General features: G+C 40.5%; 1 protein-coding gene across 1 annotated transcript in view; it reads right to left on the minus strand.

Moving 5' to 3' along the window:
- The window catches only part of UPF2 (UPF2 regulator of nonsense mediated mRNA decay), a 122670-nt gene that overhangs the window by 38400 nt on the left and 68999 nt on the right, over positions 1 to 15271 (minus strand). Inside the window, 3 exon segments of the mRNA XM_017886701.1 lie at positions 1648 to 1833; positions 6750 to 6866; positions 9041 to 9154. Of these exon segments, the coding sequence (XP_017742190.1) occupies positions 1648 to 1833; positions 6750 to 6866; positions 9041 to 9154 (417 nt within the window).

Raw genomic sequence — 15271 nt, forward strand, 5'->3', positions numbered from 1 at the left:
ACCGTGTTAGCCAGGATGGTCTCGATCTCCTGACCTCGTGATCCGCCCGTCTCGGCCTCCCAAAGTGCTGGGATTACAGGCTTGAGCCACCGCGCCCGGCTCAAGCAATTTTCATGCCTCAGCCTCCCGAGTAGCTGGGATTACAGGCATGCGCCAACACACTCGGCTAATTTTTGTATTTCTGGTAGAAATGAGGGTTTCGCCATGTTGGCCAGGCTAGTCTCAAATTCCTGGCCTCAAGCGATCTGCCCACCTCGGCCTCCCAAAGTGTTGGCTCATAGGCATGAGCCACTATGCCAGTCAATAATCTCACTTAAAAAATAAAATCGTTAATTTCCAACAACTAAATAAACCCAAAGTCAACTGGCTAAAAGATCCCTTAAGGTGGAGGACACTATATCAAGACTGACACTGTATAACAACCTCAGTTTCCTCATGTGTAAACGGGGGATAACAAAAAAGTACTTACTTCCTAGTTTATGGTAAAGACTAGACAAGTTAAAAATATGTGAAGTACATCGGAAAGTGTCTGGCACATTATAAAAATGTTAGTGGCCAGATCCAGTGGCTCACACCTGTAATCCCAACACTTTGGGAGGCTGAGGCAGGAGAATTGCTTGAACCCAGGAGTTCGAGACCAGCCTGTGGAACATAGCAATACCCCATCTCTATTAAATTAAATTAAATTATTTTAAAAAGTTAGCAATTATTATTTCAAAGCCTCTACTACAACAAGATAATCAGCAGAGCTCTAACCATAATCAAAGTCTTTCCATTTTTCTCCTTATATAAAATGGATACTATTAGCCAATTGCAAAGTAATCCTTTCATCTCTACTCTCTATTATCATCCACAATTCATCTTTCAGACACTAAACATGACTGACATTTCCAATGAAGCTGGTATGAGAACTCACTTAGCCATGCTATACTTTTCAAACTTTTAGACAATTCCAAAACTATTTGAAACAACTACTGCCTCTGATTGAGGAAGCTGGTTTCAATTTTCAAACCTGTAACATAATTTCTTATCACCTTCCATCCTAAAAAGAAAAAAATTCTATGCTGTATTATATGTCAAGTTGTAGAGTTCACCAAGAAATGTTTTGCTCGACATATCTTACTGAAAAGCGAAGTTTCTAACATGGTAACTACAATTATTAACATAATAGGTCAGTGATTCTTTACCTTCACTGGAAATTAACCCCTGTTGAGAATCTAAAGAAAGCTGCAGACTGTTTCCGGAAAAATACAAATAGCCACAGACATTCAAAATTATGAGATTTCAGAGGGATCATGGGCCTCTTATAAAGTCTACTAAAGGTTAGGATCCCATGTACTGATGCAAAATATTTAAGTACAAATTTATTATGGAATACCGAGAGAAAGTAATAGTTTCAAATAAATACATAAAATCAAAATTTCCTAGAGTTACTATTTCAATTAGAACAAACAGTTATCACAAAAGGAAAACAAAACCTATGTCTCAAATATCACGTATCATCATAAGAATACCTTCTTAGGATGACTTACACAGTTGATTATAAAGGAACTTGAGCTCCATCCCCAGTTCTCCTAGACTCTACATAAACTTAGCACTACTGCAAATCTCACGTTAACTATTACTGCATGATTTCATAAGATTTACCTTCTCGGTGGTAACTTTAGAGAGATCCTTGTACAAAAGTTTCCGGACATATTCCTGGAGAGGAGGACGTTTCTTTTTCACGGTTTTTTCAGCTGGAGGTGGGTTGCAGTAGTAATATGCATTCTCTACCATTGTGACATATCTCGCATCAAGATGCATTGCTTGCTTCTTTCTCATCATTTGCTCCTGAAATAAAAAGTCCAAATTAATCAAAACACTTTCCTTCTAAGATTCCTTTACTTCTAACTAAACTTCTCAGTGATTTACTATTTCAAAGTAATGGGTTACAAAGCCAAAGAAAGGGCCGGGCACTGTGGCTCATGCCTCTAATCCAGGCACTTTGGGAGACTGAGATGACAGGATCATTTGAACCCAGGAGTTCAAGACCAGCTTGGGCAACATGGTGAAACCCCATCTCTACAAAAGATACAAAAATTAGCCAGGTGTGGTGGCACACACCTGTAGTCCCAGCTACTTAGGAGGTGGAGGCTGCAGTAAGCCATGATTGGCACTGCACTCCAGACTGGGCAAGAGCAAGACCCTGTCTCTTTAAAAAAAAAAAAAAAAAAAAGAGCACAAGGAGGTGGGGTGGTGAGACAAAACAATCAATGGGCGTATCAAAGAGCATGTAAGCACACTAACTGTTATACTACTTATTTTTAGAACATACTAACCCATGGGCTGGGCGCGGTGGCTCAAGCCTGTAATCCCAGCACTTTGGGAGGCCAAAGTGGGCGGATCACGAGGTCAGGAGATAGAGACCATCCTAGATAACATGGTGAAACCCCGTCTCTATGAAAAATACAAAAAAAATCAGCCAGGCATGGTGGCGGACATCTGTAGTCCCAGCTACTCAGGAGGCTGAGGCAGGAGAATGGCGTGAACCCGGGAGGCAGAGCTTGCAGTGAGCTGAGATCGCGCCACTGCACTCCAGCCTGGGCGACAGAGCAAGACTCCCTCTTAAAAAAAAAAAGAACATACTAGTCCATGACTACTTAGCCTTAGTCATTCAATAAAATATTCAGAACTTTGCTACCAAGCTAACTTCTTTCATAACTTTGCCAAAAAACATGAACTTTAAGGAAAGTAAGGCTCAAATACACAAGTGAGTGACAATAAGGACTAAAAATATAAACAAAGGGCTGACTATAGCTGTTCCCAGTACAACTAAGAATTCATTCCCAAGGCTCCAATGTTGTATGAGACACCTGACATGTCTCTGCAAAAAACAAAAAGTCCCCAACATCTTATAATGTGTCTAGGGTTGCTCAGTATCAGCTCAGGAGAGGTAAGTAACTAACAAATACAGATCTAGTCACTCACCATCTACTTCATGGTTTCTCAGCCTCAGCACTACTGATATTTCGAATTGGATAATTTGTTGTGGGGGATTATTCTGTGCATTGTGGAATGTTTCACAGCCACTCTGGCCTCTACTCACTAGATGCCAGTTGAGAACCACTGACAAGTTGAAGATCTTTAAACAGCACTCCTAATTCTTAGAACAGCATCATACCAAAAAGCATTAAGATTACTGAATAATTAAGTCATTTTAAAAACATCTGCTGGGGGCAGTGGCTCAAGCCTATAATCCTAGCAACTTAGGAAGCTGAGGTGAGAGAGACTCTTGAGATCAGGAGTCTGAGACTAGCCTGGGCAACAAAGTGAGACCCCCCTTCTCTCTACATTAAACGAAACTAAACTAAACTAAAATCAAATCAAATAAATAGCTGGGCACAGTAGTAGGTACCTGTAGTCCCAGCTACTCGGGAAGCTGAAGCAGGAGGATCACATGAGCCCAGAAGTTCGAGGCTACAGTAAGCTATGATCATGTCACTGCACTCCAGCCTGGGTGATGGAGTGAGACCCCATCTCTAAAACAAAAAATAACAGAATAAAAGAAAAATAAAGTAAAAAATTACCCAGACATGGTGGTGTGCACTGGTCATCCCAGCTACTCAGGAAGCTGAGGTGAGAGGATTGTCTGAATCTAGGAGTTCAAGGCTGCAGTGAGCTATGATCATACCACTGCACTCCAGTCTGGAAGACAAGCTTAAGACCCTATCTCTTAAAAAAAAGAAAGAAAGAATAGTAGCCAGGTGCAATGGCTCATGCCTATAATCCCAACACTTTGGGAGGCCGAGACAAGAGGATCACTTGAGGCCAGGAGTTCGACAGCAGTCTCAGCAACATAGTGAGACCCTGTGTCTATAAAATAAAAAAATTAGCCAGGCATGGTGGTGTGCATCCATAGTCCCAGCTACTCGGGAGGCTGACGTGGAAGGATCACTTGAGCCCAGGAGTTGGAGGCTGCGGTGAGCTATAATCACACCACTGCACTCCAGCCTGGGCAACAGCAGGAGACCCTGTCTCAAAAACAAACAAACAAACAAAAATTACTTGGTACTTCATTAGTGTTATGCAATATGGCAGGCACGGGAAACTCATCAGTGAAGAGGACAGACATGATTCCTACTTTCAAGAAGCTTAATAGTCTGGTGTGAGAAGACAGAATAAAATCAACAAATAAATCAACTACTATTCTTTTCAATAATAATTGCAACAGTAGTATGAACAATAAGTACTGCGATCCGAAACAACAGAGAACCTACTTTAGTTCGGGGTGGGTTAGGGAAGGTTTTTCTGAGAAAGTGACATTTAAACTAGGATCTGAAGGATAACAAAAGCTGAAGAACCTCAGGAAGAGCAAGCATGCAGAGGCCCAAGGAGAAAGAAAGGCAGATGTGGCACAGAACAGAAGGCCAGCGTGTTCCCAGCAGGGAGCAGCGGAAGAGGGAAGAGGAGGGAGGGGACGCGTAATAGAGAGCACTGCATACGAAGATGACAAGGCTGGGTTTAAATGTGCAGAGGGAGATCACTGATGAGCTTCAAGCAGTGTTGTGGACTGGGGTGCTGGGTGGTGGTGGATTTCAAGTTCTGTGTGTATGTGAGCTCAAGGAGGGCAAGGGCTGTATCTTTTTCACTGTCACACATGTAGCACCTAAAACAGTGCCTGAGAGACATGCAATTCATATTTAACAATGCATGAATAAATGAATGAATTTTTAAAAACACATTCACTCTTTCCTATGGACTGCTTTTCTATCCGTGCAAAATCATCATATACTAGGAGAAAGTTCTGCTATTTATAAGTTAAACTGTGGGTATACCAAGTTTCATAACTGTTTCTCTTGTCTCCTAGGATTTCTACAGTACACTGACTGTACCTAAGCCCCTATACTGACACATCTCTGTACTATAATTAGTGAATGCCTGTTAAATATTCAGTCTTTCAAACAGACAAGAAAACACTCCCATGTTAAATAGAGCTAGAGATTTAATGACCGCACCCTGTAAGTTCTTTGGACAAAATAGAATGCATCATTTAACTTATCACTTGTACACAGATAATCCAGCTTTTAATCTCAATTAGTCTCCACCTGTTATCTGGCCTGCTTTAGAACCTTTTCCCCCACACACGCACACTCACACATACCCCAAACTAATTTTAACATTAGCCAAGAATAATTTTGAAGGCAAATCAGTTAAAAGGTTATATGCCTTCTCAAATAAATGTGAATACATTTTAGATGATCCCATAAGCACTGATGTGCTTCAAACCAAACTCATCATCTGTTCCCTCCCCTTTACTCCCCCATGTCTGTGACTGGTGCCAACATCTGCTCAGATGCCCATGGCAGAATTTTAGTCTTATCTTAGTGTATTTTCTGCTTCCTCATCCCTTATATCTCACCACCAAGTCTCCTCAGTTCTATCTCCTAAAAATTTTCATATAGCAAGTCAGAATTCTCCAGTTTCTCCCCAACCATCCATACCCCAATTCATTTCTTCATTGTTGTCTCCCTAGGTTTTTAAAACAGCCTTTTAACTGTTCTCTCTATCCCTGGTCTCAGCAGTTATCGCCTCCATACTAATCTTTCTAAAAACATGAATCTGATCATATCCACCCTACCTGCTTAGTTAAAATCCTTCAACAGTTATTCACTGCCACCAGGAAAAAAACCTCAAGTTCCTTAGCATGGCACTGTGGGCTCCTTATAAGCTAGTGTGTGCCTACCCTCCCCTCCAGTCTTACCTGCAGCTATTTTATTCAACTGGTTTCTCTTCTCTGCTTTTAAGGCTCAGCTTAGGTCTCTAAAATTAAAATTGCTTGGCAGAAACTCTTCCAACTTTATATTCCAAGGGTCTAGCACAGAGTTCACACTCCATAAATACTATCAAGCCATTAGGGGAGATCTTTCCTACTCTCAGTCTAGTTTAAGTACCTCCTCCACGAGCCCACAATATCCTCTGCAGCCCCCCATTACAGTACCTACAACATTGTATTATAATTACGTAGTTAATAACTCTCACCCATTAGAGGTGAACCACTTTGAAGATGGTAATTATATTTCATTTCTTTTTATCATCCCCCCTATAGCTGTGTGGGTATTCATTCATTCATTCATTCGAGACAGGGTCTCATTCTGTCACCCAGGCTGGAGTGCAGTGGCAAGATCACGGCTCCTGCAGCCTTGATCTCCCAAGTTCACCTCAGCCTCCTGAGTAGCTGGGACTACAGGAAGGCACCACCATGCCTGGCTAGTTTTAAAATGTGTTTGTAGACAGGAGGTCTCACTATGTTGCCCAGGCTGGTATTTTTTAAGTGCTGGGAATATAGGCATGAGCCATTGCGCCTGGCCTTAATTTTAAAATTTAAGCTTACATTTTATGTGCTTACATGACACATGAATAATGGTTTCAGATGCACCAAAACATTCATAACATAACAAAAACATTCATAAACACGGCTCTAAAAAACAGTATTGGGTGCCTGCTCATCTGCATCATTTGTTAAAAGTGTTACAGGTTGAACTTAATTATCCCCTTGCAATACTGTGAACTCACTGGTAACCAAGTGAGAAAAATGTCTACAGCTCTCCAGGGATGGCAACTCATATGTATGGGATGCTCCAGTTTAGATAGAAATGTTTGTATTCTTATGAAAGAATAAGATAACCAGCACTGGTCAATATTTTCAACCTCTGAAGCACAGGTAAATCAAGAACCTCTAGCTCTTTCCAGGATCCTCAAGCCCTTACCAAAAGTACACTGGTCCTCAGGTGAGATTCTGGAGATCTGAAAAGAAACCGTCCACATGTCTCCAGCAGGGTGCACGCCATTTCAATATGGTGATGAGAGAAGTCTGACAGAAGCATCTGCAACAGGAAGAATGATGAAAACTACAAAGGCAACTCTTCAATCCTAGTAGAGGAAGAAATTATCATACATCTAATGTGTGGAAGAACTTGGAAAATGTAAAAAACAGAAGTGAGTCTACTCGGGTTCACTGCTGGGCATCTTTTGTGTTCTGCCATTAATTTGTATTGAAAAACTTCAATATATTTAATGTCTTTCACAGAAAGATATGTGGAAACGAATGTCAAAGCCCTTTCTGTATTTATTATTAGATGTTTTGTATTTAAACACATGCCACGTACACAGGAGACTTTTTCTCAATGCCTTTTGGTCTATATATTTATTTTCCAAAATTCTCACTACAAAAGTATTATTTGCTCATTATATGAATTACAGACACAACACATCACTACGACATTTTAGTATTTACCCTCCTAATTATTTATGCATATTTTCTAAACTAAAACAGACTGAGACATTTGAGAACTTGGTTTCTATTGTATCATTTAATCACTTGGTTTTTCTGGCTTATAAGGAGTATCTTTTTGTGCCCTTTTTTGTCCTTCTATGGCATGATTTGCAAAGAACATAGTACTACATAATATGAACTAGATTAAAACTTACTTGATTCTTATTCATCATCCAAATTGCCTCCCATTTCTTACTACAGGTTAAGTATCCCTTATCTGAAATGCCTGGGACCAGAAATGTTTCAGATTTCAAATTTTTTTCAGATTTTGGAATACAGTATTTGAAATTTGAAATGGGAGGCAATTTGCATGATGGATAAGAATCAAGTAAGTTTTAATCTAGTTCATATTATGATGCAATAGAAACCAATTTCTTGCCAATTTTTGCTTTACATATTTTGAAGCTATGTTATTGGCTGCATACTGATTCAGAAAGGTAATCTTTTCCTGTTAAAATAACCTCTTCATCATTACAAACCAGCCTTCTTTCTTTTTTTTTTTTTTTGAGATGGAGTTTCACTCTTGTTATCCAGGCTGGAGTGCAATAGTGTGATCTTGGCTCACCACAACCTCCGCCTCCTGGATTCAAGTGATTCTCCTGCCTCAGCCTCCTGAGTAGCTGGGATTACAGGTGCACGCCACCACGCCTGGCTAATTTTGTATTTTTGGTAGATACGGTGTTTCTCCATGTTGATCAGGCTGGTCTTGAACCCCTGACCTCAGGTGATCCACCCGCCTCAGACTCCCAAAGTGCTGGTATTAAAGGCGTGAGCTACGGCGCCTGGCCCTTTATTTCTAATAATATTTCATGCCTTTGTCAAAAGTGTTACAGGTTGAACTTAATAACCCCTTGTAATATTGTGAACTCACTGGTAGCCAAGTGAGAAAAAATTTCTACAGCTCTCCAGGGATGGCAACTCATAAGTATGGGATGTTCCAGTTTAGGTAGAAATGTTTGTATTCATATGACAGAGTAAGATAACTACCGCCAGTCAATATTTTGTTGTTGTTGTTGTTGTTGTTGTTGAGACGGAGTCTCGCTCTGTCGCCCAGGGTGGAGTGCAGTGGCCAGATCTCAGCTCACTGCAAGCTCCGCCTCCCGGGTTTACGCCATTCTCCTGCCTCAGCCTCCCGAGTAGCTGGGACTACAGGCGCCCGCCACCTCGCCCGGCTAGTTTTTTGTATTTTAGTAGAGACGGGGTTTCACCATGTTAGCCAGGATGGTCTCGATCTCCTGACCTCGTGATCCGCCCGTCTTGGCCTCCCAAAGTGCTGGGATTACAGGCTTGAGCCACCGTGCCCGGGCGCCAGTCAATATTTTTAACCTCTACAATAATACAGAGAAACCAGCTTTCATTTTATTAGTATTTGTATAGTACTATTTTCCCCATCTTTTTATTTAATTTTTCTCATCTTCATATTTAAGGGTAACGGTTGTAGATAGCTCCTAGTAGTTGTTTTAATCAAGTTTTATATTTTTAAGGCTTTTTACTTGATGTATTTCACCCTTTTCAGGTTTCACGTAATTACTGGTAGAACTGCCTAAGTATCTAAGATCTTAACTATTTGTTTTGTATTTTGCACACCTGTTTAATGTTACTTTTTCTTCCTTTCTTGGTCTTCTTTTGGATTAATCAAATATTAAATTATTTCACTGTATCTACCATTTATAACTAAAACTTTAAACTTTTCAATTAAAAGCAATCAACCAATTTAGCACTAACCTTCAAACAATGTAGTGTGTCATTTTTGGTGAACATCTTAAACTTAGTTAGTTCTCCAATAAAACGAACAGTTTTATTCTTTGTTTCAATATTGATCTGGTCCTTTTTTCGTACCTAAAATTAAGAGAGAAAAGATAATGCATAATCAACATTTTGAATCTCTGTGATAAAACTATTTTAATGCATTCAAATTGACTCCAGATTTTTTGCTTTTGTTTTGAGACAGAGTTTCGCTCTTGTAGCCCAGGCTGGAGTGCAAAGGTGCAATCTTGGCTCACTACAACCTCTGCCTCCTGGGTTCAAGCGATTCTCCTGCTTCACCCTCCCGAGTAGCTGGGATTACAGGTGTCCACCACCACACCTGGCTAATTTTTTGTATTTTTGGTAGAGATGGGATTTCATCATGTTGGCCAGGCTGGTCCCAAATTCCTGACCTCGGGCCATCTACCCACCTCGGCCTCCCAAAGTGCTGAGATTACAGGCGTGAGCCACTGTGCCCAGCCCATTCCAGATATTTTTAATATGTATGGGTAAAATTTCTTGCTATAGGCCAGGTGCGGTGGCTCAGGCCTGTAATCCCAGCACTTTGGGAGGCTGAGGCGGGCGGATCACAAGGTCAGGAGTTTGAGACAGCCTGGCCAACGTGGTGGAACCCTGTCTCAACTAAAAATACAAAAATTAGCCAGGCGTGGTGGCAGGCGCCTATAATTCCAGTTACTTGGGAGGTTGAGGCAGGAGAATTGTTTGAACCCTGGAGGTGGAAGTTGCAGTGAGTTGAGATCATGCCATTGCACTCCAGCCTGGGTGACAACAGCAAGACTCTATCTCAAAAAAAAAGAAACAAAAACAAAAAAAACTCTTGCTATATTTAAACTATTGTAAGTTAAAGAAAAAATTGCTCTGTATAACACCAGTCCCAGGATGTGCTCTGCAAAACAGTTCCACGGTCAAGTAATTTGGAGGAAGAAATGAATTTTACCAGGCCTAAAGAGTCTCTTAAATAAAGAAAACTTTAAGTCAATGTTTTTCAAATTTATTTGGCAACATGAACCTCCTTTTTGAAATGTTAACTGCTATTAGTTAACATCCCTTTAAATTAATACTATAAGGAACACACTTTAGGAAATGCTGCTTTAAAAATATGAATGCCAAGTGCTCACCTAAGCAAAACTGGTATTAAGGCTTGGCTAGTGTATTATAATTATAAACTGTGCTGCATTTTTACCATAAATACATTACAGCGAAAGAGCCAATATAATCACTGTTCTTTTTTATCACCAGTCATGGTTGTACATCAAAGGTTAAGTCCTTTGCAAATGTAAGTCTTCTAGTTAGGCACAAATTTCAAGAATTATCAGATGCAACAAAATCCTGCTGCTACAGTGCAATGCAAACAGACACATCAAGATAAATGTAATTGGATTTAACCTCAGAATTCCATTTTCATCGGAAAACCAAACCTACGGTCTAGAAAACTTTCATTTGAACACCAGTGACCATAATGTAGTGGCCTGAATTAGTTTAGCACTTTCTTTTCTTGTTCTCTGAGACAGCTTCACTCTGTCACCCAGGCTGGAGTGCAGTGGCACAATCTCAGCTCACTGCGACCTCTACCTCCCGGGTTAAAGAGATTTTTGTGCCTCAGCCTCCTGAGCGGCTGCGACTACAGGTGCGTGCCATCACGTCTGGCTACATTTTTGTATTTTTAGTTTAGAGATGGGGTTTCACCATGTTGCCCAGGCTGGTCTCAAACTCCTGGCCTCAAGCGATCCATCTGCCTCAGCGTCCCAAAATGCTGGGATTACAGATGTGAGCCACCACAATCGGCCTAGAACTTTTTTTTTCTTTTTTTGAGACAGAGTCTCGCACTGTTGCTTAGGTTGAAGTGCAATGGCACGATCTCGGCTCACGGCAACCTCCACCTCTCGAGTTCAAGTGATTCTCCTACCTCAGCCTCCTGAGTACCTGGGATTACAGGCGCCTGCCACCACGCTCGGTTAATTTTTTGTAGTTTTAGTAGAGACAGGGTTTCACTATGGTGGTCAGGCTGGTCTTGAACTCTTGACCTCATGATCCGTCCGCCTCGGCCTCCCAAAGTGCCAGAACTTTTTTTTTATGACATCATTTAAGCATACAAAATAGTTTTGCAATTAGAGACAAATATAAAATAGAACTAGAGTCTCATTTTTAATATTAAACAAAATGATACTGAATAAACCTGACTGCTTATTATTAGCCTTGTAATTTAGAAAGCACAGCCTTCATAAAGAAAGAACCTTTCACAAATAAATGTTTCATACACATGCACATAAAAAACTTCTCTTATTAATTTACCTTATTTTCTGAGCTTTGAGGATTGACTGAGTGTGGACTATGGACCAGTTTTGCTGGATTTCAATCCCAGCACTATTACTCACACTTACTGCCTGTTACTTAATCTGCGTCTCAATGTCCTTATCTGTAAATTGGACCTAATAGGGTTATGAGTCTTAAATAAGTTAACACTTGTAAAGCACATAAAACAGTGCTTTGGATCAGCAAGAGTTCAATAAATACTATCACTCATTTTATCCTTCCTTGTATATTTGTACCCCTAATACATGGGCACTAAATAAATGTTTGCTGACAAATAATGGAAAAGCTAAAGCTTAATATGCATTCTGCAGTGGCATGAGAGAGCAAAAGCTCTAGAGTTAGAATGTCTGTGCTCTTAAGATCACTTTATGGGATACATTATGTTAAGCAAGTCATATAAACTCCCCGAGCCTGTCTGCCCACTTGGTAAAGTAAGGATAATGATGATGATGGTAGTGACTACACTTCACTTGGTACTAAGCAATTAAGGTACAGGACAAAAGAAGATTATACAACTTTTAAAATGATGTTAGGCCGGGCGCGGTGGCTCACGCCTGTAATCCCAGCACTTTGGGAGGCCGAGGCGGGTGGATCACGAGGTCAGGAGATGGAGACCATCCTGGCTAACACGGTGAAACCCTGTCTTTACTAAAAATATTAAAAAATTAGACAGGTGTGGTGGTGGGTGCCTGTAGTCCCAGCTACTCAGGAGGCTGAGGCAGGAGAATGGTGTGAACCTGGGAGGTAGAGCTTGCAGTGAGCCGAGATTGCGCCACTGCACTCCAGCCTGGGAAACAGAGCGAGACGAGACTCCGTCTCAAATTAAATAAATAAATAAATAAATAAAATAGTATTTTAATGACAAGGTAAAATGCTTCTGAGAAATAACAGAAAATACACATAAAATATAATTCATCCATGAGAAACTATAGAGAAAAAAAGGTAAAAATAAAAACTAAAAAACAAAAAACCACCAAAATGTTGCTGTTAAGTAATGAAACTGGTATTTTTCTTTCCTTTTTTTTTAACTTTAAATGTTTTCTAAATTACACTGACATTGTGTCTTTGTTTGGGAAAACATGTAAGAAAGTATATCAAAAACTACGCACTAAAACGGGCCAGGCATGGCGGCTCACACCTGTGATCCCAGCACTTTGGGAGGCCGAGGCAGGTGGATCACTTGAGGTCAGGAGTTTGAGACCAGCTTGGCCAACATGGTGAAACCCCGTCTCTACTAAAATACAAAATTAGCAGGGCGTGGTGGCACGTGCCTATAATCCCAGCTACTCGGGAGGCTGAGGCACAAGAATCGCTTGAACCTGGGAGGGGGAGGTTGTGGCAAGATGAGATCATGCCAGTGCACTCCAGCCTGTGTGTCACAGTGAGACTCGATCTCAAAAAAAAAAAAGAAAGAAAAAAGAAAAAAAACCCCACTATATACTACAACTAAGTCTTTCGGGTCAGTAGGGTTGGGAAATACATATACGTATTTTTAAGTCTCCTTGGATGAGGCTGGATGCATATCCTCTTCATCAACTGCTACGGAATATCACACCATTTTAAGCATTACTAAGCATTCTAGTTTTCAAAACATGTTAACAGGCTGTATCATCCACATCATATATTTACATTAATTCTAATTATTCTGAAATATTATAAAGGTTACGGAGGTTAGATATAATAAAAATGACAAAATTATACAATATTTAAATGAAGTGTTATAAATCAATGATCTCACTCTCCCTCATTTTCAGATCAGAAAACTGAAGGCTTAGGCCGGGCGCGGTGGCTCAAGCCTGTAATCCCAGCACTTTGGGAGGCCGAGACGGGCGGATCACGAGGTCAGGAGATCGAGACCATCCTGGCTAATACGGTGAAACCCCGTCTCTACTAAAATACAAAACTAGCCGGGCGAAGTGGCGGGCGCCTGTAGTCCCAGCTACTCGGGAGGCCGAGGCAGGAGAATGGCGTAAACCCGGGAGGCAGAGCTTGCAGTGAGCTGAGATCCAGCCACTGCACTCCAGCCTGGGCGACAGAGCGAGACTCCGTCTCGAAAAAAAAAAAAAAAAAAAAAATTTTGTGAACCAGTATCTCCAAAGTAGAGTGCATAAGACTACCTACTTGGGAGTAGGGAGGGGAAACTGGAAATTCTATTTATATGTTTTATCTCACACATTTCCATTTGTTTTTGTATGGTTTACAATGCACAAAAGTATTTGGTACAATTGCCAAGGTATGTAATTTTGAAATAAATATAACTATAATGGGGATATGTAGTCAACTTATTTTAACAAAGAAACTTAATTAAAAGTTGGGAGATGATTAATTTTAAAATGTCAGTGACTTAATTTGCTTATGTTAAATAAAAGTTGTCTCTCCCCAGTCAGGTGTGTTGGCATGCGCCTGTAGTCCTAGTTACTTGGGAAGCTGAAACAGGAGGATTGCGTGAGTTCGTAAGTTTGAGGCTGCAGTGAGCTATGATCATGCCACTGCACTCCACCTTGGGTGACAGAGTAAGATACCATCTCTTAAAACAAAACAAAACAAAAAGTTGTCCCCTTCATCACTAAAGAAGTGGGCCGTACTGAAACTTTAGAGAGCACAGAAAACTAGAACGGAAAAGAATTCCTCATATTCCCACCATCCAAAGACTGCCACGTTAACATACTCACATGTAATTGTTTTTTCTTCTCTACTTTCTAAGCATTTTAAGTGTATGTTTATTATATGTGAGATTTCATATCTTGCTTTTGAAAAAAAGTACTTTCTGATATAAAAACTTGTTGTTGCTGTTGTTGTTTTTTGAGATGGAATTTCATTCTTGTTGCCCAGGCTAGAGTGCAGTGGTGCAATCTCAGCTCACAGTAACCTCCGCCTCCTGGGTTCAAGTGATTCTCCTGCCTCAGCCTCCTGAGTAGCTGGGATTACAGGCATGCGCCACCACGCCCGGCTAATTTTGTATTTTTTCTTTTTTTAGGGAGATGGAGTTTCTCCACGTTGGTCAGGCTGGTCTCGAACTCCCGACCTCAGGTGATCTGCCCGCCTCGGCCTCCCAAAATGCTGGGATTATAGGTGTGGACCACCGCACCTGGCCCTAAAAAGGTTTTTGTAAACATCAATTCTAATGGCTCTCCATCATTTCAGCATTGTGATTATATGGCCATTTTATTAATCCACTGTTGGGCTTTCAGATGATCAGTTTTCCCTATTAGAGTCATACTGTGAATCACCCTTTTTTGGTACATAGATTTGTTTACTTAGGACATGTCCTCGGAGTTGTCCAAAGTATGAATGCCTCTAGGGCTCTTGAAATCCAGTGCCAAACAGCTTCACCAGATTCCCACCTGAAGTACCTGAGAATGTTGGTTTCTCATGTCTATTACCTTTTCTAATTGTCAGTTAAATTAGCAAACCCATTGTTTCAACTAGAATTTCCTTAACTGCCAATGAAATCTCACACGGCTTTGTTAACCTGCTTTATTTCTCAGCTGAGGTTCTTAGGGGGGAAAACATATCAGATTGCAGAAACACACTGGATCTAGGTAGAAGACAGAGACAAGAAAAGCTGGTTAAAAATCTACTATCATAACTCCAGGTATAGAAAATGAAAGACAGTGGCAGGAGATACGAAGAGGCGATGCTAGATTTTAGTTGTTGTATAAGTCAGTATCAAATGAATTCAGTAAACAATGGCTCCTAAATGTCTAGATGCAAAAGTAGAGGTATTTATCTCAGTAATTGGATAAAATACATTGTAAATTTACAGGGAAAATACAGAAGCAGATTCAAGGAAGTAAAAGACATTTTTAAGAAGAAAATAATGAATATGGTTTGGGGACCAATTTAGCTCAAAGTACATGAAAACTTTCTAAGTAT

The sequence above is a fragment of the Rhinopithecus bieti genome, unplaced genomic scaffold (genome assembly GCF_001698545.2).
Source record: "Rhinopithecus bieti isolate Rb0 unplaced genomic scaffold, ASM169854v2 scaffold_13900, whole genome shotgun sequence".
In the NCBI taxonomy this organism is placed as follows: domain Eukaryota; kingdom Metazoa; phylum Chordata; class Mammalia; order Primates; family Cercopithecidae; genus Rhinopithecus; species Rhinopithecus bieti.